The sequence below is a fragment of the Labrus bergylta genome, chromosome 6, assembly GCF_963930695.1.
Source record: "Labrus bergylta chromosome 6, fLabBer1.1, whole genome shotgun sequence".
Classification (NCBI taxonomy): Eukaryota; Metazoa; Chordata; class Actinopteri; order Labriformes; family Labridae; genus Labrus; species Labrus bergylta.
In genome coordinates, this window is record NC_089200.1 from 10,509,053 (window position 1) to 10,530,657 (window position 21,605).

The window sequence follows — 21,605 nt, forward strand, 5'->3', positions numbered from 1 at the left end:
CACTTTTACAAAGCAGGCAGTTTACTTTGATTACACCCTAATCCACACCCTAATCTCATGTCAACATCTACAGTTTTGTCACTACGATTTCAGCATGGTTTTTAATCTGTTTACCCAACGTGTTTTTCTTCTGGAGTTCTTCCTCATAAAATATCCACATCTCAGCTTTCTTCCCCATAGACGTGGCCCAGTCCTAATACTGCATCTTGTAAGGTTTTTATTTCAGCAAGAAAGAAATCCTAATCCTCATCTCACACTCCCGTCAGTCTGAGTCATTCACGTCTTAATGATACGTCGTAGTAAAGTGTCATCCCAAAGGTATTTCCCATCACACTACTTGAGTCAGATCACATCTCTAAATGTGAGTCATCACATGAGGATAATATTTTTTAAAGATTTATTTTTGGGCTCTTTGTGCCTTTAATGGAGAGGAATTACGGTGGATAGAGTCAGAAATCAGGGGGAGAGAGTAAGGAATGACAGGCGGGAAAGGAGGATAATCTTATCTTGTTGCAATTACTGGTTTCCGTCGCCTTTTTCAAATATGCACTCCTGAAAAATGTGGAGAGAAATTAAGGCGGGACTGCTCCTGAAATCCTCACGCTCTGGTTGTTAACACATGCACCTCACAGTGGGAGACTATCCCCGTCAGACAGGGTGGGGGAGCGGCAGGGAGTGTCCTGACCCCAAATTCCCTCGTAGTTCGTGCACAGGAATAAAGAGAAGAACTTGCAAACAACATGTAACTTTGTCTTGAGGTTGATCTGCTGTTCGTTTGGTGCCTGTTTTGACATAATGTTGATAAAGTGACAAAAAATATATAATGCGCGAGTCCGTATATTATGCTTTATTTTGAAATTGACCGGACGCTCTGTGCATTTCCTTGACTGACTTCCTGTCCAGGTTGTCATATTCCTTCCAGCTTGACGCGTGCCTGCAGCGTACTCCGTCGAAAAACACAATGATTGACTAGAGTGGCAGTGAACGTCGGCGTAGTACATTCAGAGTAAGTGGAAATTGGGGGTGAGACAAGACATGACGTCAATGTTGCGGACGAAGCAACATAGTCTGCTATATCACACTATAAAGACAACATTCGCCTCCATGACCCACTTTTGGGCCCCGACCCACCAGTTGAGAACCACTGCTTTACGAGGTGTTTTTTAAATGTTTGGACAGAGACGAGCTAGTTTTCTCTCCATCCTTCTTAACCTTTTGCTAAGATAAGATAAGCTAACCTCCTCCTGGCTCCAGCATCAGCAACATTTACCTGAGTGTACTTTAAGATGTCTAAGCAGCTGTTTTCCTTGCAGTATTTCTTATCATGCCGTATGGTATGGTACTTGACAACAATGTGAATACTTCATGCAGCATGTTGTGGTGTTGGAGGGAGGGCAGCGCGACATCCTGACACTCTGACAGCACACACTGTGTCATTCAGCAAACACGAGGGCAGGCCGCCTCAGGCCTGTGAAGTACCATGAGTCACCGTGTAAAGAGTCAATCATTAGAAAGAGCTCCTTGTTCAGGCTGGCCGCCCCCCATCCAGCCATCATACCCCTCCTCTCTTCCGCTCCTTCTCTCCATTCAGACTCTCGTTGATGGAGGAATTTTGACTCCACCAGCAGCTCTGTTTAAGATTGTTTTGGACAGCATCATCCCCAGAGGATTATATAATCACCCGCGTGCTGCTCATGAATTTAAAGAATGTTTGAGGCATAATGCAACACACACACACACACACACACACACACACACACACACACACTAACATAGAGTGGAATAAAGTAAATACAGGATACTATTTAACCCTCTCAAAGTTTGTATTCTAGGTAAATTCCATTCATTCAAGTTTTAAGTATCTTCATTTGTACTCTAGTTTTCCTACTCGATGACACTTAATGCTCGTACTCTACTCTCATTTCAGGGGGAAAATTATTATTTACTACATTATTAGAAACTTATGATACTTTTAAATGTACGTTTGTATTTATGGATTTGACATATTAGCATAGATATGCCAACCACCAGTTAACGGCATAAATTTATTGCCTGACTATGAGTGAATGCTGTAACATGTTTATGCATATTATACATCTGTATAGTTGGGGGGGTCACCCATTTACTTTGTTAAATTACATATTCTTATAACAAGCAGGAGTGTCCTTCCTGAACTTTGGAGCACACTGACTGTGATTACAATTTTTAAATATAAAGTATTTTGCAATTACCAAATAATCGCTTTGAGGTTCCTAAATTCCCAGGCTAATAAATTGCTCATTTGCTGAGGAATTTTTATCCACTTAATGTCAATTTCCTGAAGTATTTGCTTATTGTGTGCCCTTTGAGTTATTTCTAATACAGAGTCTATTTACATTTCTGTCTTTTTTTAAATGCTTTTAATGATTAATTAAATAACTCCTTCACAACAGGTCCAGGGTTTAGGGCTTTACCATGATGTTCCCACACTCACAATGTTTCCCACACATTTCTATGATGCCAACATTTTGTATGCTGGATCAGATTTCTATCATTGAGAAGTTACTGGCAGCTGCTGAGACTCATAATGAACAGTCAAGTAGTGCTTTCACACATGCACAAAACTCCTGAAGTTTCCGGGGTGATGCATGTGTGGTTCACAAAACAGCAGAATTTTTCACTTTATCCTGAGTTTCTCCTCCAGCCCTCTAGTATTTTTCCGCAGAAAGTCAGAGTAACCTGATGTGAGAACGCAGGAGGATATAAACCACCTCGAGCCAATGGGAGGGGGTGGTTCTGTTTATTCCCTTCGATTGGTGCACAACTATAGACTGTCTTAAGGCAACCGCTTCTCCAGTATGTTCTTCTCAAATATTTACACATAGCATTGATATAAAGGCAAATAGTGAATACCGAATTGCATACTCTGTTGCTTCGTCCGCCACATCCACGTTGTTCTTTTTACGTCATGCCCTCTCTCAGGAGACACCCCCCCCCCCCCCACACACACACACTCCGACATGGTAAGTCTCCCGCTGCGAGGTTCATGTGTGAACAACCAGATCAGGAGGATTTCAGGTGCAGTGCTCCTGAAATTAGTACATATTTGGAAATGGCTTATGCTATGTTATGTCTTGCACAATTTTACTTTTTATTGTCTCTCACCTAGTGTTGTAGTCAAGACCAGACTAACCGAGACCAAGACATACCCCAGACCAGAGTGCGCCGTGACAAAGACAAGAACCAAGGCAGGGCAAGACTGAGTCAAGACATCTTGACATCTTGTGTGTCACTTACTTTGACCACAACAGGAAGTTATACATAACGGGAAGGTTGCAGACGTACTGGGGGATCAAAATCCAATTATCAATTAAATGAAGTTTCTCGTTGTTGTACAAAGGGGCTTTTCCTTCAAATCACAGTCAAAGTCACATTCTTGATTTAAAATATGGCGTCTGCCCAGCAGTCTGAGACTGAGACAAGACCGAGACATAGGGTCATAAAGGGGTCTCGGTTTCGAGCACTACAACGCAACACAACAATATCAGCATAATGCCTGATATGCTGCTATGGATATTTCAAACAAACATATTGAATTGCAGTACAATTCTTAGTGTTCACAACAACTCATTATATTAATTTATAGTGCAGTAATCTTATGTTAGACCACTTTCTGCAAGTAATACCAGTCTATGACGAGTCTCATGAAACTGATGGGAAAGTTTGATTATGATTAATAATAAGGTAACATCCCACTATAGTTGTTCTTAGCCACACAAAAGCAACACTCAACTTGAACTTTAGGGGTTAAAGGTGTAAAATTGGATATTTGTGGAATTAAACCAATCACACGGACGCTCAGGATATGGAAATTATCGGATATAAAAGTTGTCGTTGTTCGGGGGAAACAAACACAAACTGAGGAGAATGCACTGAAGGCAGCAGGAAACATTCCCACAGTCTCTGTCACTTCTTCTCTCTGGGGACGATCCACAGAAAGCAGCTGAGCATCGTCTTCCTCTCTTTTTCCCACGGATCGTCTCCCTCTCTGCGGTTTGTCACATCTGCTGCAGCTCAGATCATCCAGGTAATTACAGAACAACCCGACCTGCGGCAACACCAGCTGACCTCACGCTGACCGCTGAACTCAGGCCAGAGGACGGCTCCTCCAGACGTTATTACGACATAACACAGCTCTCACCCTGTGTATTCACACTGCACCGTTTCCATAGCGACCGACTGTGTTAATGAAGAAACCTGCAGAGAGACAGAACAGTCTGTGCCCAGCGTGAAACAGAAGACAGACAGAAGCAGATTCCTTTCACCCCTCGTCCAAAATAAAAAGAAATGGGCCGTGCAACTTTCCTCCAATCTGCACCGAAATATTCTGGCTTCTCACCCCGGTTCCGAAGTCTCGTATATTTCCCCCTGGCATGACTGTTAATGTGCCAAAACAAAAGGAATGTGATGTGCATATTGAATAACAAAAAACTGCAAAGTACTGAGAGCTGACATCAAAAATCATCTAAATACCAAGCTTTATTTTACACCTCATTTTGAATCTTTCTTTGGCTGCATTAATCATTTATATCAACTTGATTACATTTTATTAAATACCAAACGTTCTCGATCCATTCAAACGTTTTGTGTGTGTGTATTGATCATAGACTTTATATCAAGATGGATGGAGAAACAGCCATCTGAAAGTGAAGCTGAAATATTTAGAGCTCCCCCTACTGGCTGGCTTCAGAATAACCCATAAAGCCCGCCTCCTCTGGGTTACAAGACATGACATGGGTCAAATTATAAAGTTCAAATAGACGTCAATTACATTTTTAACAAAGCTGGATTTTGTTGTGATGGTTAGTTACTATCATGCTGATTTATACATTTTTTAAATGTATTTTTAAACATGGGCGTTAATTTGAAATACAATTATTGAAACATTCAACTTCAGTCCGATTCGGATTCCGTTAATATCAAATTTCGCTCTTTCTTTGTGAGATTGATTTCTAACAACCCGAGCGAGAGCAAACTTTAGAGAGCTGGTTAAATATTGACCTATGAACCTCCAGAGCACCTTGGGCTGAAGAAGGAGGTTTCATACTGTGCTTGAAGAAGTGGGGATACTCTGAATCTTTCCCTGAATGTTTTCATTCAGTCCAGCAGAGGATGAACAGCCATTATTAAAAGTTAGATTTTTGATTAACTGTGCGCACCTCTGGTTATTCGCAGCATAAACAGAAGATGTAAGGTCATTAAACTTTTTATTACTTCAATCTGACACCAGTATCTGTTCGGCTGTGGACTGTACCCACCCGAGGGATGTTTGGTATTTTATCAGTAAGTTAAAAGTGTGCTGCTGTTTGCAGAAGAGGAGTGGCGCCCATTCTGATATTCCACCAGCCAGCTCCCTTCAGCGTATAGACAAATGAGGTCACAAGCGCAATACATCAGCGCCTGTCACGGGATTGTACTGGCTTCAATTCAGTACAGCAGAAGGAGACAGAGACGTGCTGTCCATATTTATATACAGTCAATGGTATTCATTAAATTTAAAGAAAACCAAAAATGTACGCCGGCTCGTGAAAACATTGAAACTCCTGAAAAACAACGATTACTTATTTGCATAAAGAATTCAGATGATTTCCCTCCACAGTGTTTTTCTGTCCATTGTTTATGCAGCTCATAGTGCGCACAAAGCCTCTTCAGTTTGAGTCGGACCGTGCATAACCCAATCCAGATGGCACGGACCCATGTGGGCACGACTGCCAACCTCCACCAGCCAATGGCCTCACAATAACACACACAGATACACACTAGTGCGCACACACACACTTTCCTGATCAGAGGGAGTGACAGTTTTATGGCTCGGATTGAAAACGTGTGCATACCTTCATGCTTTGTGCGAGGGTAATCCTATTAATCAATAAAAGCAGAGCGGGGTAACAGACAGCTAATATTTCTGCTCGTGTTTCCCACCTCCAGGCCGCGCTGCCTCATGAATAAGAGGAGGGGTACATCGCGCACCGCAGAGGAGAGACTGAAGAAAGGCAGAAAAATGAAAGGCATATGGCCGCCACATAAAGAACTTCTGTAGTTTGTTGTGACAAAGAAACACTTCTCCTCGTCTCTCTCTTTTTATTTCTGCCGCACACGCATTCAAACATTTACTCGCTGAGCAGAAGGGACGCACGCTCACACATAGAAACACAACGATGCACGGGGAGTTATGCAGCACAGCAGTGGGTGTGCAGGCTCCCTACTGACCACAGGAATGTGAGTGCAAGCGCTTTGTATGCACACACACACACACACACGCACACACACACACACACACACACACACACACACACTCACACTGTGACAGGTCTGAAGGTCTCTGGCACGTTACAGCTGTTCACAGCGATCACAGGCTGCAGCGTCTCAGGGGGATGAAGGGAAAAGGGAGTGAAAGAGCAGAAACACAATGAGGAGGAAGACACCTGCTGTGATTCTGAGGCCCGCTGAAACGTCTGAGGTATAACGATCAGACTTTTCAACATGGTACAGGGTAAGAAACAGTCCTAATGCCTTCCAAAACTCTCAGTTCAGATAAAGTTATTGTCCACTTGGCTGTTCAGATTCCCAATCCTGGGCTGCCATGATTTACAGATACACAATATGACATGTCATGAGGAGAGAGGTTACACGTTGAACTTACTTGTTCGGATCAACTTTGGATAGAAAGTCTACAAAAAAGAGGGGGCTCAAGGCCGACCTCAACTCCACCTCTTTTCCTTCATCCTATACTGATTGAAAGTTAGTGTGAGGCAGCATTTGCAATATGGTGACCGCCATCGAGGGGCTTCAAATGTCTCTTCAGAAACCAATAGGTGATGTCACTGAGACTGTGAGCATGATACAGTATATGGTCTTCCTGCTCAACATAGCAAAGGATCAAACGTCCCCAATGGGATGAGGTAATGTACTGAATCATCAAATTCTGACAGAAGAGTGGCTACAGTCCACACAAGTGAATTCAGATGGATATGGACGGATGGACGGATTGACGTTCTTTAAGATTTATATTAATGTTTGTTTGTTTGTTTGGGTTTTTTTTTTTTTTTTTAAGAATTTTGGGGGGCTTTTTTGTGCTGTTATTTTAGAGATAGGAGAGTGGCTAGAGTCAGAAATCAGGGCGAGAGAAAGATTGGGAAAAAGGAGCCACAGGTCGGATTCCAACCCAGGCCACCCACTCCGTTCATGGGGCAACGCACTAATCTGGTGCCCCAAGATTTATACCATGTTACATTGACTCGTCAGCTGAGCCCTCAAGTGAAATGAGACATCCAAAGGAGCAGAGTTGTCATTATTTTCCATCACTGCCTACAGGGAGACTCTGCAGGTAGTGCTGTGGCTTAGCTGGTGCACCTTAAGGGGCCAAAATAACTCAATGCGATTAAGAAATATGAATGAATTACATTTCAGATCTTAATCTCATCTTGATTATGGCAATTATCCCCGGCAGCCCTACTTATAACCAATGACTGAAAAAGAGTGGATCAGGAAACATGCATGTGTGGAATACCGGATCCATAAAGAGGCTCAAATGTAAAAGAAAAATAGAATGAAAAGAAAAGCATGCTCGGCTTTAAGACAGGTAAAAGTCTGCAGGTGTTCACAGTAGATACAGCTGAGCTTTAGGGTGCTCTCACACTGCTCCAGGATTAACGGGGCCTGAGCACGGTCACCTCTTGTACATAAAGTCGTGGTCGTAATACAACACATGAATTGTTTTACGTATTACAAAGAATGCTTAGTTACAAGACAGTCGGACTCGAAAAAAAGAAAAGGCAGTCCAGTCCGCACATCGGAGATCAACACAGAGAACATGACAGATACTTTACTGACTTAGTGTTATTTTGAGTCATGTCAGATATAGACAGAACACTCTGAAATTTCTTCATAATGAAAGCTGTCCACGTTGTGTACCCGTGCTTGTGCTTGTACATGACCTGAACCGTGCTGAAGCACACCTCTTCAAAGCGTGCCAGGGCCAAGGAAGTGTACCGAGCTTGAGCACCTTAAAGACTCAGTGGAGCTGCAGAGTTTGTGATAACCTTCTGTTGGTCTGATATATCCTTCACCGTGCTGGTAGTTTGTAACCCTTTGGTATTAAAAATTAGACAGACATTACAGACCTTTCTCCTAGAGGACATACAGCTGACTCCTGGATATAACTTGTCCCTGCATCAGAATGTGAGCCGTCCCTCCTTCTCTCAGTAAAAGTCAATCACCATCAGACCTTCTGAATGGGATCTGCGGGGTCTGAGTGTCTCTCTTTAGAGGAGGACAGACATGTAGGCGGTGGTCTGTAAATCAGATTCCTCGGCCCTTTCTGGGTGTTTGGACGGACGGCTTTATCGACTCGATGAGAAGGAGGAGGAGAGGTTAATATACGAGCGAGCTGAGGAGGGAGCGAAGAATAACAATGCTGTCAACAAGTGGAGGGGAGAGCAGGGCGAAGGGTGACGGTAAAAGAAAAGGTTATGAGAGTCAGGGTGGAGGTGTTTATGGGGTCTGAAGTATTCTGGTAATGAGTTGAAGACTTTATAAACTGCAGTCAGGACAATTCATCACGCACCTTCAAATGTATCCTCAAGCATTACAAATATATCAAACTTTTCAACTTTTCATGTTTGAGGACGTCTAAACTGCAGATATTTGATCATGTTTTGAAGCTAAAGTGAAATTATTCAGACTTCTGGGGAAGCGATCGCGGATTAGAAGTAGTTCTCCTGATGGCTGCTCAACATGTCGGTGGTTTTAACATAACACTCAGTCGCATGAAGTTTGTTGTCATGGAAAGATCTTTACACTTAAAGCTCAGATTCATTGTAGCTGATGTTTGACCACAGACTTTGAATTTGTTTTCAGGACTGTTTTATGACCCTGGTACGAGACTGCCAAAGTCTACTGAGCTCAGTCATAAGTGGAAAGAAACCGGGTTAAAGGGAATGATTTCAGACATTCAATAACTTCATTTCAACATGAGCTAGCAAATGATTCAGTCACTGGAATGCCTTTGAACCTTTTACTTGTACTCAGTATCTATGTTGCCCAGCTTTTGTTATTTTTGAGACCATAAAGAGTCAACTCTTTGCTTTTTGCTTTTGGGATCCTGTGACTTGATGCAGGTTCTAACTTAATCTGATGATCATCGTGTTTTAGGACTACTGTGTTTCCATGACCTGTTTGCACAACATATTTGGAAAACCTTCCATAACAGTGGTAGCACATGACAGTTTGAAAGAGATCTCTGGGGGCGCCCGAAGCCACAGTGGTGAGTGCGCAAGCCCCATGTGTTGAGGCTATAGTCCTCCAAGCAGGCTGCCTGGGTTCAAATCAGAGCGGATGTCAAGTATGAATCTGTTATACTCGGTCCTAGAGTCCAAGAAGCTTCCAATCTCTGCTGCATTTGTAAAGTGTTTAGATCTATCATAACAGGCCTGCATCAATAAAAAAAACAGCCTTAAGCCCTGTGTCCACCTAGGGTTTTTTTTTCTGAGCACCAGCATCTTTTTATTTTTTGTTTTCAATGAGTAGAAAGCAGAGAAAAACAAAGGACAAGAGCTCTGCTGTTTTTGTGCGGTTGAAATTCTTTCAACTTTTCAGAGAGACACTGTTGACATCACCATCGGATGTGCAGCACTTTTCTTCTCAAAGCACAAGCGCATGCAAACACTCCAGAGCATACAGCCAGCGCTTTTCTGCCTGGAAAAAACGCTAGGCGGACACAGGGTTCTTATTTTTAATTACAGTAAGACCACTGTACTGGCACAGCAAACGGATTGCAAACCAGCTAGCAAGAGAGTTCAGCCTCACTTTAGCCGCAGTGCCAGATCGAGAACTAAAACCTCCAAATCAACACCTGGCTCTCCGGTTTATTGAGACACTCAGATTCCAAATCTCCTCCCTCTCAGACTCACAGACTCTGAAGTGTGTTTCAGGTAAGTGTGTGAGCCTTTAGGGCCTCCTAATGTCAAATGGTCAAGTGCATGAGGACGGACTTTACAACGCCAAACTTTCCCTGAGTCAGCATTTCAGTAAGTAAAAGCTTTCCTGAGATTGTGTTGGGCTCACAGAAGGAAATGGAACGAGCCAAACAGAGAAACAACAACAAATAAAACAGATTCATGGCTTCAATGCCAATGAAGACGTCCATCTTCTACAAGCAACATTTTCCTGCTCTTCCTGGTTGATACCTTGGCATTCTCAAACCAGATGTGAGCAATAATCAATGTGAGCGAGATACAGACTTTTACAGCAAAAACCAACCCCCATCTACAATCTGAAGGGGTTCAGGATTCCCTTTCATTTCTCACCTGTGTGCAGTTAGGTAATGATCCTTTTATGGGTGTGCAATCCCTTTATGATTTATCAAGGGAAAGATCTTTGTAGCATGGTTCTTACTAATCTTAACTTTGCATGAAGACTGAAGTTGAAATTCTTTTGAAAAGGGTTATCAATTGTTATCCAGTTTGATTGAGTCCAAGTGATGCTTTTTCCCCACAAAAACTGAAAACTAGCAATCATCCCCGTTGAGAATCTCCATCTGGAGAATTTCTGAATAGACTTCAATCATTTATTTATTATCCGAAAAGTTGCTGCAGATGTGTTTGCTTTCTGCTAAACCTCGTCTTCCGCAGATCATTTTCAACATACAAAACTGCATTTTTCACTTTATATTTTCCACCCTTTAAGCTCAAATGTGGTTTGGTCATTGCTGTCATTTCCTTTGTTAACTGTTTTTGCACCAAGACAAATTCCTTGTATGTGTAAATTTACTTGGCAATAAAAAAACGATTCTGACTGATTCTGACTCGGAAAATATGAGCTGTTCTCCCAAAGCTCCTTTTGTTTCAATCTACTGTAAAAGTTTGAAACCAGTTAACCTGTGGTCCAGAGGGATGTTGTGACTAACATCTCTGGGGGCTACAGACACCCCGACAGAAAAGCAAATCTTCAAAGACCTTTTTCTGGTTCAGCTCGGGTCAGTGGAGCAGAAAAAGGGGGAGACTGCCTCCCTCGGTTAACCACCAATACATCAGCCCTCCATGACTGCACGATGGAGAGCCAGGATAGCCTTTAACTGGATGAGATCATGAGCGCAGCAGCAGCAGTGGAACAAACCATCTCATCGTCCCACCAAGTGAGGAGTCAGAGGGGCTGCAGATGCTGCTGTCAACAACCAAAAAGGGAACTTTGAAATGCACAAAAAAAAGACAGAGATGATGTTTCAAAGGTGCAGAGTGTTTGGAAGAGAGTGAACGCATCTGAAATTCCAGGAGATGTTTGCAAATAGCAGCAGCCTGGAGGAGAGAGGGGAAGTGTTTCTGAGCATGTGTGCATTCCCAGGAGGGACAGAGGCAGAGATAACGCTGTACAAACAACAGAGAACGAGCAGAAAAACACAAGAAAAACAATTTCTGAGAGGAGGAGAAAGAATGCAAGAGCACAAAGAAAAGATGTGAAGACAGTTAAGTCTGACACGTGTGTGCATGTGTGTGTACATACCGAGAGACGCGGTCATGATGTGTGACACTCTGAAGTATCCCGTTATCTTCAACAAACTTTGAATTAACTCCTTCACTTTCCTGCTCTTAAATCTGTCGGTTCTGCCTCCTTGAATGAAACTCTCCCCTCTACTAGAGTCTCCTCCTCTCTCTATCACTTCTCCAAGCAATCTGAGCTCGACTCGCCGAGGCTTTTCTTTTTTTTTTTTTTTTGTTCAGGGGCTGGATCGTTTCACCGCCATGCCCAATTCCTTTCGTCCCCCAGATGGAAAAATAAGCTCCCCGTTTGTTCCTGGCTTGTTGTGACACCGCTCGACTTCTGGGTTTGTATGGAAGGAGGGACCAGTGGAGGAGAATTCCTCCCTCCCTTCCTCCCTCCCTCCCTCCTCTTCCCCTCACTGACCACTGAGCATTGTTCCTGCCGGGCTACTGCGAGCACTTTCCCCCAATCAGAGTGGATTCCAGCGAGGTCAGAGATCATATGTGGCCTTTTACGGAGCAAAGAGAGGAGGTGGTGTGGTGGTCAGAAGGGAGTAGAAGGAGAGGGGGGTGTGTGTGTGTGGGGGGGGGTCTGAGGGTTTCTATAGCCTCTCTGTCAGGGCATGTGTGTCCACTCCCACCATCTGCTCGCCACAAACACACAGAGACACAAAGGCATGCAGACACACACTGACCGTGTCTCCTGCCATGTGTCTGATCTTAGCACTTCATAAATTACACCATAAAGCTGCTGATTGAATTGTGTCGAGTTTACTTTTGTTTCAGCGGAGACATGTGCTGCAGGACTTTATTTTAACCTCAGTGACACAGGAAATGAGCTGGAATGAACATCAGCACGGTCCATCTGTGATGCTCGTTTATCAGTTTAAAGACCCCAGTGTGCACTTATGAAACTGGAAGAGAAGATTACCATGGATGTGGATGTGCATGTTTCAACAGCATCAAAGCAATACAGTGACTTACAGATGCTGGTCAGTTGCCTTAGATCCCCAGTGAGCCACTAGCTTTCCAAGCTGAAGCTTGAAGCTAGCTGGCATTGCTCAGCAAACAGACAGAAACAGATATAACAGCAAAACAAAATCTGTCTGCCTGCAACACTAAAGCTTCCCAATCCATATTTGAACAGTACCTTGTGTGTTTGACGTAAAACCAAGGCATATGCAACTGGTGGCTTGATTTTGTCATGCTTAGCCGAGCTAGCTGATCCCATCTGTTTCCAGGCTTTATATGCTAAGCTAGCCAACTTCTAGCTTTAGCTTATTGTTAAAAAATTAAAGGATGCACACATCCTTTTTTACAATAACGGCTACCATCTTTGTCGTAGTTCTTGTAAAGCTCACATATGGTGTTACAGTACTGGATGCCCGTACTGTACAAAGTCTCAGATCATGAGGTTAGCGTATATTGGAGTAATCCCGGGTTTAAACGGCTCGTTCTGCAAATCACTTGATTCTTCCCGGATCTGAAACTAAGGATTTCATGAGACGGCTTCAAGCCTCTACATAAGCCGTTGAAGCCTCTTATTATGCCCTCCCCTGGCAGCCCCGCAGCGTTCAGCCCCCCTGGAAGGCTTCCAGAGAGCTGGCCAATCAGAAGAAAGTGGGCATGGGGGGCGCCTTAAAGAGACAGCAGATGAAATTAACCGTTTCAGGCAGAGGCTGAATTGAGGGTTTTTACTGACACCAGACAAATCAGGGCTTTTTTGAGCTGCTAATCCTGTAAAGCTACTCTAAAGGTTTCACAGACTTACAACATGAAAGGTGAAAATGAGGAGAATATGGGATCTTTAAACCGGTGATAGTAGCATGTTAGCTAGCTTAACCTAACATAAAACTGAATACAGAAGTAAGCCAGTAGCCTCGCTCTGTTTGAGGGTCACAAAATGTGCTTTACAGATTTGTCTTTAAGTGCTGACCGAAGAATAAGGTCGACTGTTTCTAGACTGTGAAGTATTAAAACCTTCTCATGATCACCACCAGCACTTGAAAACTTCATCATTTAAGGCTTCACCATTTCCAGATTCAGTCATGTGAATGGGGAGAGGTTCCCCTGCCCTCTGTGCCCTCTCCCCTCACTCTCTCCTGACCTTTGACCCCTGATGTTCAGACGGTCGAGTGTCTGTCTGAAGGGAGCATCTGTCTCTGCTGAGCCTCGGCTCATAACAACATCCACATTCCTCTGGCTGAAACCTGCTTCCTCTTGGGGACGGCTTCTGTATATATATTACTTTTATTTGTTTTGATGTGATGTGCGAGTACACAAAGGAAAACAGGCTTATGTAACATTTAGGGCTGTGCTTCTCCGCAACGAGGAAATTAAAGAACAGAAGCCCGGAGACGGCAGAGGAGTTCATCCTGGGTTGAAATATGATGATGACTTTGCAAATCAAACAATCAGGGACACAAAATGACTCAAAGCTAAACACCTGATCGCATCTAAGCTGTCAAATGAGCGCTTAATCACATTTTAAATTACAAATTAAATTCCTCTTTTTTCACATTTACAAATAAAAAATGTTAGGCTTCTATTTTTCTTCTATTTTAAGATGAGAGTACTTCACTTGCTGTTTGCTTTTATTTTTAAATAAAGTAAGGACCTTCTGGTAGATGGAAGGTTAGGACATTAACTTAAGCGCAGAAACAGGAAGTGGTTAGGGATCCCAAACTAAAATCAAACAGCTCAAAGGAACGGTAACAAAGGTCAATGTGTGATGTCAGAAGGTGGATATTACTTTGGACTCGTCGGCTGAGCTGTCTGAGAGCAAACACACAACACACAGGCTTCCGGGATGTAGAGAGTGACTATTCTGATGGCGAGCACAGTGGGGACTGACTGAGCGCTCCGTTGTTCTGGAGCTGAAGGTAATCACTCTTAAAATCACTGCAGCCTCAGGTCAAACTTTGCTCACAGTAACGACTCTGAACATTAAATAAAAATAATTAAATTTTGACTGCTGTGTCCAAACGTGGGGAATTGTTTGTCAGACTATCGCTTTCCTTCGACGTGGGAAACAGGAAGTGCTCTTGTGTGCCTCTAAAACAGGACTGAGCTGCAGACACTCTTTGTTCATTCTTCTGTCCATCCAGCTGAAAGACACACACAGAATCAGGTGTTTCTCTAAAAACAACTCAGAATCATTCTTTCATCAGCTCCTTCTCCATCCTGCCGCCGCCACCACCAACGCTGTGTTCTGACAAACATGTTTACAATAAACAGGCGGGCATGCCCTTTAAAACAATGAGCTGATCCGTCTGCAATACAGAACTAAATGTCGTCATAAATATCACTTTGCTTTGGTTATCAGAAGAGCGATTAAAACATGCTGAGGCTACACAAATTTAAGCCCACTAATGTCAACTAACATTTACAAGATTTGACGTTTTTGCCTTTAAAATTTGAAATGAATTTACCGGTAATTAAAAAGAAACTTGAGGCATACACGTCCAAGAGTCAGATTCAAGATTTGACTCAACGTTTGTATCAACTCTCTGAACTCTCTGACATATTATCCCCCTTCTCCACCTTTTCAAACAGCCCCCTGTGGTCTAAATGAAACATCTGTGCTGTGCTTTGGTCAAAATATAACATGAATCAAGCATCAGAGGAGGTTTGTGACCCTGAATAAACCAGCTCGCTCAGAACGCTCCGTTTTGGTGTGTGTATCTCTTTAAATGCAATGAGCCCCCCTGAGTTTTCCTGGTAGACATCACTCCTCTGTAGCGAGAATAAAAATGGCGGACCTACTCAAAAGTTTTGTTCTAGTCTTTGGGTGGAGTCCATGGGTGGAGATACCAGGGGAGGGAAGGGGATTTTCTTTTACCAGACTCCCATTGTGACATCACAAGTAGAGCAAATTAGGAACGGAGCATTTTTCTCTGTGTTGTAAGACTTGTGCAGACCACAAACAAAGGACTGGATGGATTTATTTCACATTTTGTGGGTCAGTAGACACTCAGGTTACCAAAATATATGTTCAAAAACACTGTCGAAGTGGATTTATCATAATATGTCCCCTATAATGTGCAATTGACTTAAACCTGCATTCTCTCTAGAGGCCAGCAGGGGGCAACTCAATATGCAAAAGAAGTAGGATTGTACACGTCTATTAGAAAGCCTCAGACTCTAGTTTCAAGTCTCCTTCATTACAGCGTGATGTTTTATTTTGTAGATTTTCATCACATTTAGAAGAAAACAGACGACAAAGCAGGGTATGTTTTGGGGGCGTGGCCATCTTGAGATTGGCAAATCATGGGCTCATGAACGCCACCCACTTAGAGATGAATATGAGACAGAAGCAAAGAGGGACGCTTGTGTGTGAGTGTGTTTTTGACACTACAGTAAATTCCCCCTGCAGCTGTGTGTTACATATCTGTCCAGGCAGGATGTCCCTCCCCTCTCCTCCTGTCCCCTCCCAGAACAGGACGTGAGTGGACATCCTGTCAGCGGCGGCCTCTTCCTCTGTTATCGCCGACTATTATTAGCCGCTATCAGCTGTCCAGCATTTCCAAATCCATTCAATCAACTCGCCCTGACCGCTTTTTTACCTCAAACCTTAAAATAATACACGTCCAGAAACCAGCCATCTGTTACCAAAAACAGAGACATGCCCTCACAACCAGCCAATAGAAACAGAGCACAGGCCAGGTGTGTGTGTGTGTCTGTGCATGTGTGTGTTTGTGTGCGTGTTTGAGGTGTATTGTGCCAGGAGGACATTCCAACCTGCTCTTCAACCTTGTCCGACAGCAATCAGGATTCAAGTGTTTGGGTTCAAACTCCAGCACTCTCGCCTCACACACACACACACATTTACACGCTCACACACACACATTTGGGTTGAGTGTACCTTGTGTCCAGTTGTGTTGTTCCCACTGCCCTCCGGTGCGAATCTGGGAAAACTCTGAGAAATGTTTCACTGGGGAGAGAGAGAGAGAGAGAGAGAGAGAGAGAGAGAGAGAGACGGAGGAAGAGACGCTGATAAGATTTTTAAAATGCAAACACGGCCACATCAAGGAGAGTCCGTTCAGCAGACGTTATCTGTCTCACCGTACGGCGTCGGAGGAGACACGGGGAAGGATGGGGTCGAGGGGACGATGTCAGAGCTGTCTGTGTGCCCCTGATAGTCCACGCTGTTGGTTTTGTAGGGGAGGCCATGCTTTGATAAAGAGGAACAGAAAAATAAAAGTAAGAAAATAAATGCAGTCAACATGTTGTTTCTTTTATACTGCAGGGTAACACACACACACACACACCAGCAGACATCAGTCTTGTGATCTGTGTGTGGCTGCGGTCTGTGTTTTGGGGTAAACAGTCGGGCCATTCATGCCACCCAGCCGAGAGCAGAGAGCTTGAAAAAAGAGAAATAAAAATGGAGACAGAGAGCAGGAGAGGAAAGAGGAGAGGAAAGACGTAAACAGAGTTACATCATCCTCAGAGGGGTAACACGATCACACATTGCGTTCACTTCTCCTGTAGAGTCGTCCAGTCAAACAGTGATTTCTCTGATAAATCCTGTCAGACCACTTTGTGTGTGTGTTGAGTTGGATTTAGAGACCAAGTTAAATTCAGACTAAGAGAAAGTGGAAACGCTTTTATCGAAAGCGACAGACATCAGAGAGCACAAGCAATGAGCTAGAGAGGAGGAAACAACGTCAGGAAGTGCAAACAAACAGCTTTAGGGTGCACTCACAAGAGGCAAATTCATCCTGTCCTGTACTGTGCTTAAGCAAACCCGTTTTTTTATATATACAGTATATCATATATATATATATATATATATATATATATATATATATATATTATCTTTGCTTCAAAAGAGTGTATAGTTTCTGTACAGTTTATTTAATTTTTTTATTACTTGTTACTATAACTTATTTATTTTCTTCTACTCTAATTTTCATATTGCTATTCTATTTTTTTATATATATACTTTAAACTTTTTTGTAGAGCTGATTCAGGGAGACATGCACACACATTTCAATGTACCTGTACTGTCCTGTACCTGTGCAAATGGCAATAAACATCTAATCTTAAATTTATATCATCATCAACAACGTCGACAGCAGTTCTTGAGAGTTCTAAACATCATGAAAACCTAGATATCTTCATCGGCATCACTTGACAGTTCAATGTATGATGTTTTTGCAGTAGGTTCATTCCTTTTGTTTGTTTTTGGTATCTGGATCTTTTCTGGATTTTTTGCCTGTCTGTCTGCCATTCCAGGATTTAGACATTCTTCATCAGATAAGGTAAAGCAGAGTGTACCTGAGAAGGTGAGGAGGTAGAACTGTAGACCGGGGATCCTCTGAAGCTCTGACCACCTCCTCCTCCTCCTTTCCATTCTGGACTATTTAATCCACCGTAGTCGACCAGATCACTGACCTGCTTCTTCTGCCTCCAGTCTAATCAGGAGAGAGAGAGATAACAGGAGGGTGAGGGAGTGGGAGGCAGAAAAGAGACAGTCAGACAGAATCAAATCAAATATCACAACCTGTTATGTCTATTCTTGACAAAAACACGATATGGTTCTGACTCATTATTATGACCAGATGCTAGCTGCAGCAATAAAAGGCGATGACAGTGCTTCATGCTTGTTCTGTTTGTGTGTAACAAAGGTGTCCTTCATTTGCAGCGTGAAGCTCCTCTAATCAAACAGACATTCTGTGAGTGAGCTAGACGTTACAGGAGCAGATGGTACACATCATGAAGAACAGAAAACATCTGTCACCACAATCAGTCTTTGTCTTTTGATACTCGCTTGCTTACTTCGTTTTTTGTTTATCCAGCTGATTTAAAAAAATTGATTGCCAGAGTATTTCTGTTCTAGCAATTTACTTCAGGTGACTTCAACAGCACCTTTTTGAAAAGTTTAAAGATTTCCAACTTGAGTGCTGGGAGCGTCCCCAATAAGATGGCAGAGTGTTGGAAGATAATACGCTGGGCGCTGTGGTTTCTCTCGGTTTCTTTTTTTGAAAAAAGAAAACGCTAGGTGGACACAGGGCTTTAGCGATAAAGGATCTGCCTGGTTCTACACAGTTTGAAACTAAACCTCCAGATGAACTAAAAGCACTGAAACGATGAAGTTATTGGAACACAAAGATCCAAAATATTTGCTTTTTATGTGGGTTTTTTTTCTGCTTTGAGAAACGGGATGTCTTCTTCTGCTGCTAGCTGATTTTTCTGTGTCATAGCTGCCACACTCACATGCTTTCCAAAGACTGATTTACACGTTTGTCTGTTATAATGTTGCTTAATCACTTCAATAAAACCTTCGACACATTGAAGCCGTTCCAAGTACAAATAGTTAGTTGCTCTTGCAGGTCTTTGCTTGTTACCAAGGGCAACCATGTAAGAACTAATGTCGTAACTTACACTTGTGCTCTGTTTCTGTCAAGTGTTGGGTTCATGATCTCTTTTACAAAAAACAGCTCTCTAAAACATGTGAACACATCCATCAGCGTGGAGGTGTCGGGGATAAATCCCCTCTTTAATCGTTTAACTACCTCCATCACTTCATGTGAACTTCCAGTTGAAGCACGTAAAGCTCTGAATATTTATCTTGGCTGTCGGTGAAGGCAGTGATTCACGTTATCTTCACTTGAAACGAAACTTTATCAGTCATAGAACAGACTGTTCTGAAATATGTGAAGGAAGCATTTTCAAGCTGCAAAAGGGGGTTTACAAAACTATTGTAAATGGCGCTTGTATAGCGCCTTTCTAGTCTTCTGACTACTCAAAGTGCTTTTACACCACAGGTCACACCTACACATTCACACCCTGATAGTAGAGGCTGCTGGGTAAAGTTTCCATCAGAGGTAGCTAATCCATTCATACACCGCCAACGAAGCAGCAGGAGCAACTTTGGGTTAAGTGTCTTGCCTAAGGACACATCGAAATGTGGGTGCAAGGAGCTGGCGATTGAACCCTCGACCTTCCTGTTAAGAGGTGACCGACTGATCCACAGAACTCGTAAACATCGCTGCTCGAGTGTTTTTGAAGTATTTGTCAACCAATGAAAACACATCACCAACAGCCCGTTTTTCACTTAAAGGCAGGGTTGGTCACTTTTTCCAGATAGACTTTTCAAGATGTTTGTTGAAGCTGAGGTCCGCTTCTGGACCAACGGCGCTCGTGCATGTAAGTGAGGGGGTGTGGCCTTTGAGGGAGCACAGAGGGGAGGGGGTGGGTGCATAAGGAGCACTGAGGGAATGCTACTTTCAAAATCACGCTAGTTTTGAAAAATTACCAACCGTGCCTTTAAGTTCTGGTTTTATTTTCAACACTGAATGTTGCCGCTTGGAGAAAAGTTTTGTCCACCGGTCATACAGAACCATATGTTTAATGTCTTATTCCAATTATTTGCAGCTTTTACTCTAATCATCATCATAGTACAGAGACCAGAGTGTGATGGGATAGAGATTCACCTTATAAGGGACCACACTCAATTGTGCGTACCCACCCTAAACATTACTGTGGAACATTGTGAGCTCCGCTTTCACTGGAAGCATCCATCATCTCAAAAAGTCACAGCAAAGGCCGAGCCATACTGACTGAAACTAATCCAGCTACTCCACCGCACCACAGGGCCTGCTAAGGGGGGGGGGGGGCTTCCACTCACTTTTCTTTTTTCACAGTGTCGAGTATCACTTGATACCTACTGTATCTGTGAGGGGAGCTATTCTCTTTTCAACACTGCACCTCAAAGACTACGAGAGACAGAAGGAGGACATGATCCAAACACAGTGCAGAGCAAAGTGTTGTGTCCGACTTCAAAAGCATTCCTGATCGCTTACAACGTCCTGCCTCAAAACATCGCCTTTAAAAACACACGTTAGGAGCAGACGCACTCACACTGCCGGAGTAACTACGCAGTGAAATATTAGTGTTAGTGCTGCAAATATACCCTAAGGTAATGTCAGCCCACCTGACAAACTCGCCGACCCACATGCAAACATAAAAACACACACGCTCCATTTCCTGTGCTCAAATTCCTCGATCAGGAGAAGGAACACGGGACCCCTCGGTGACCTGACGGCGTTAGAAAGAAAGGTCAAAGGTTTAATGTCCCAGTAATGTAACAGTGTGTGGCACAGGGCAGCAAGGTCAACAAAAATCACAGCAGAGAGCCTGAAAGACAAGTTTCAGGGCTGTCATGGTCTCGTCAGCTTTTGACTGTCAGGAGCTCCCATGTGAACCATCAGGCCGCTCCGACGCTCGCTTTGAAGGAACAGCTGCTCCGTGTGCACAGAGCCGGGGAGCGATGACATCACTGTCACACCTATGACCCGCCGGAGAATGAATCAGAGACAGAGGTTGCAGCAGAAATGTGCCTCTCTCTTCTGGGTGAGTCCCAGTGTACAAGAGAGGGAGTAAATCTGTCATCAGAAGAGGAAGGAGAGGCAGCATGGAGACACCCGGGTCAGAAAAACACCTAACTAGTCAAAGTGTTTGAAGAGAAAGTGATTGTTCAGGTATCAATCCTCAATTTTGTGATTCCCAAAAACATATTGCACAGCCAAACACCGCCCTCTCCTTCTCACAGGTGTGTTTGTCATATTTCTAGTCATAATGTCTCATTACACTTGTTATAAACCACAGTCACCTGAATATTGCAGATAAACATCTTATTTTAAAGGTATAAAAAGCAAAAAAAAAAATAAGGCCTGAATTGATTGTAATGAGCTAAATGTGACAATGCAGCAAGTAAAAATTGACTTGATGGTCTTGAAATGAGTAGTCTAAATCGTATTTGCAGACAAGGGGCCCCATTTGACAGACAGCACTCACCCTTGTTGCTCAGCGTTGCGGGCCTTATTGCTGAGAAAACCAAAGTTTGTCATTGAAAGTCAAGAGAAATAAAGAGAAATCCTTCGTCTATCGGAGAGAAATCAGAAACAGAGTAAAATTTGGGACGATGGCAGACTTGATGGTGATAAATACGGGTGATAAGTTGTAGAGCCCACAATTATTTCTTGCATGGGGCCTCAGTAGACTAGAATCGCCACTGCCCGAGATCAGATTCGTTATGAAGTTCATGCACAGTGACATCAAATGTTGCAGCTACTGATACTT

At 43.2% G+C, this 21,605-nt stretch overlaps 1 protein-coding gene across 2 annotated transcripts in view; it reads right to left on the reverse strand.

Moving 5' to 3' along the window:
- tns3.2 (tensin 3, tandem duplicate 2) overlaps nucleotides 1-21,605 on the reverse strand; it is a 52,484-nt gene that overhangs the window by 7,749 nt on the left and 23,130 nt on the right. For both annotated transcript variants that reach the window (XM_020655892.3, XM_065955700.1), the window contains 3 exons: nucleotides 17,799-17,935; nucleotides 16,581-16,689; nucleotides 16,381-16,449 (listed from right to left, as the gene is read on the reverse strand). In XM_020655892.3, the coding sequence (XP_020511548.2) occupies nucleotides 16,381-16,449; nucleotides 16,581-16,689; nucleotides 17,799-17,935 (315 nt within the window). The remainder of the gene's footprint in view (nucleotides 1-16,380; nucleotides 16,450-16,580; nucleotides 16,690-17,798; nucleotides 17,936-21,605) is intronic.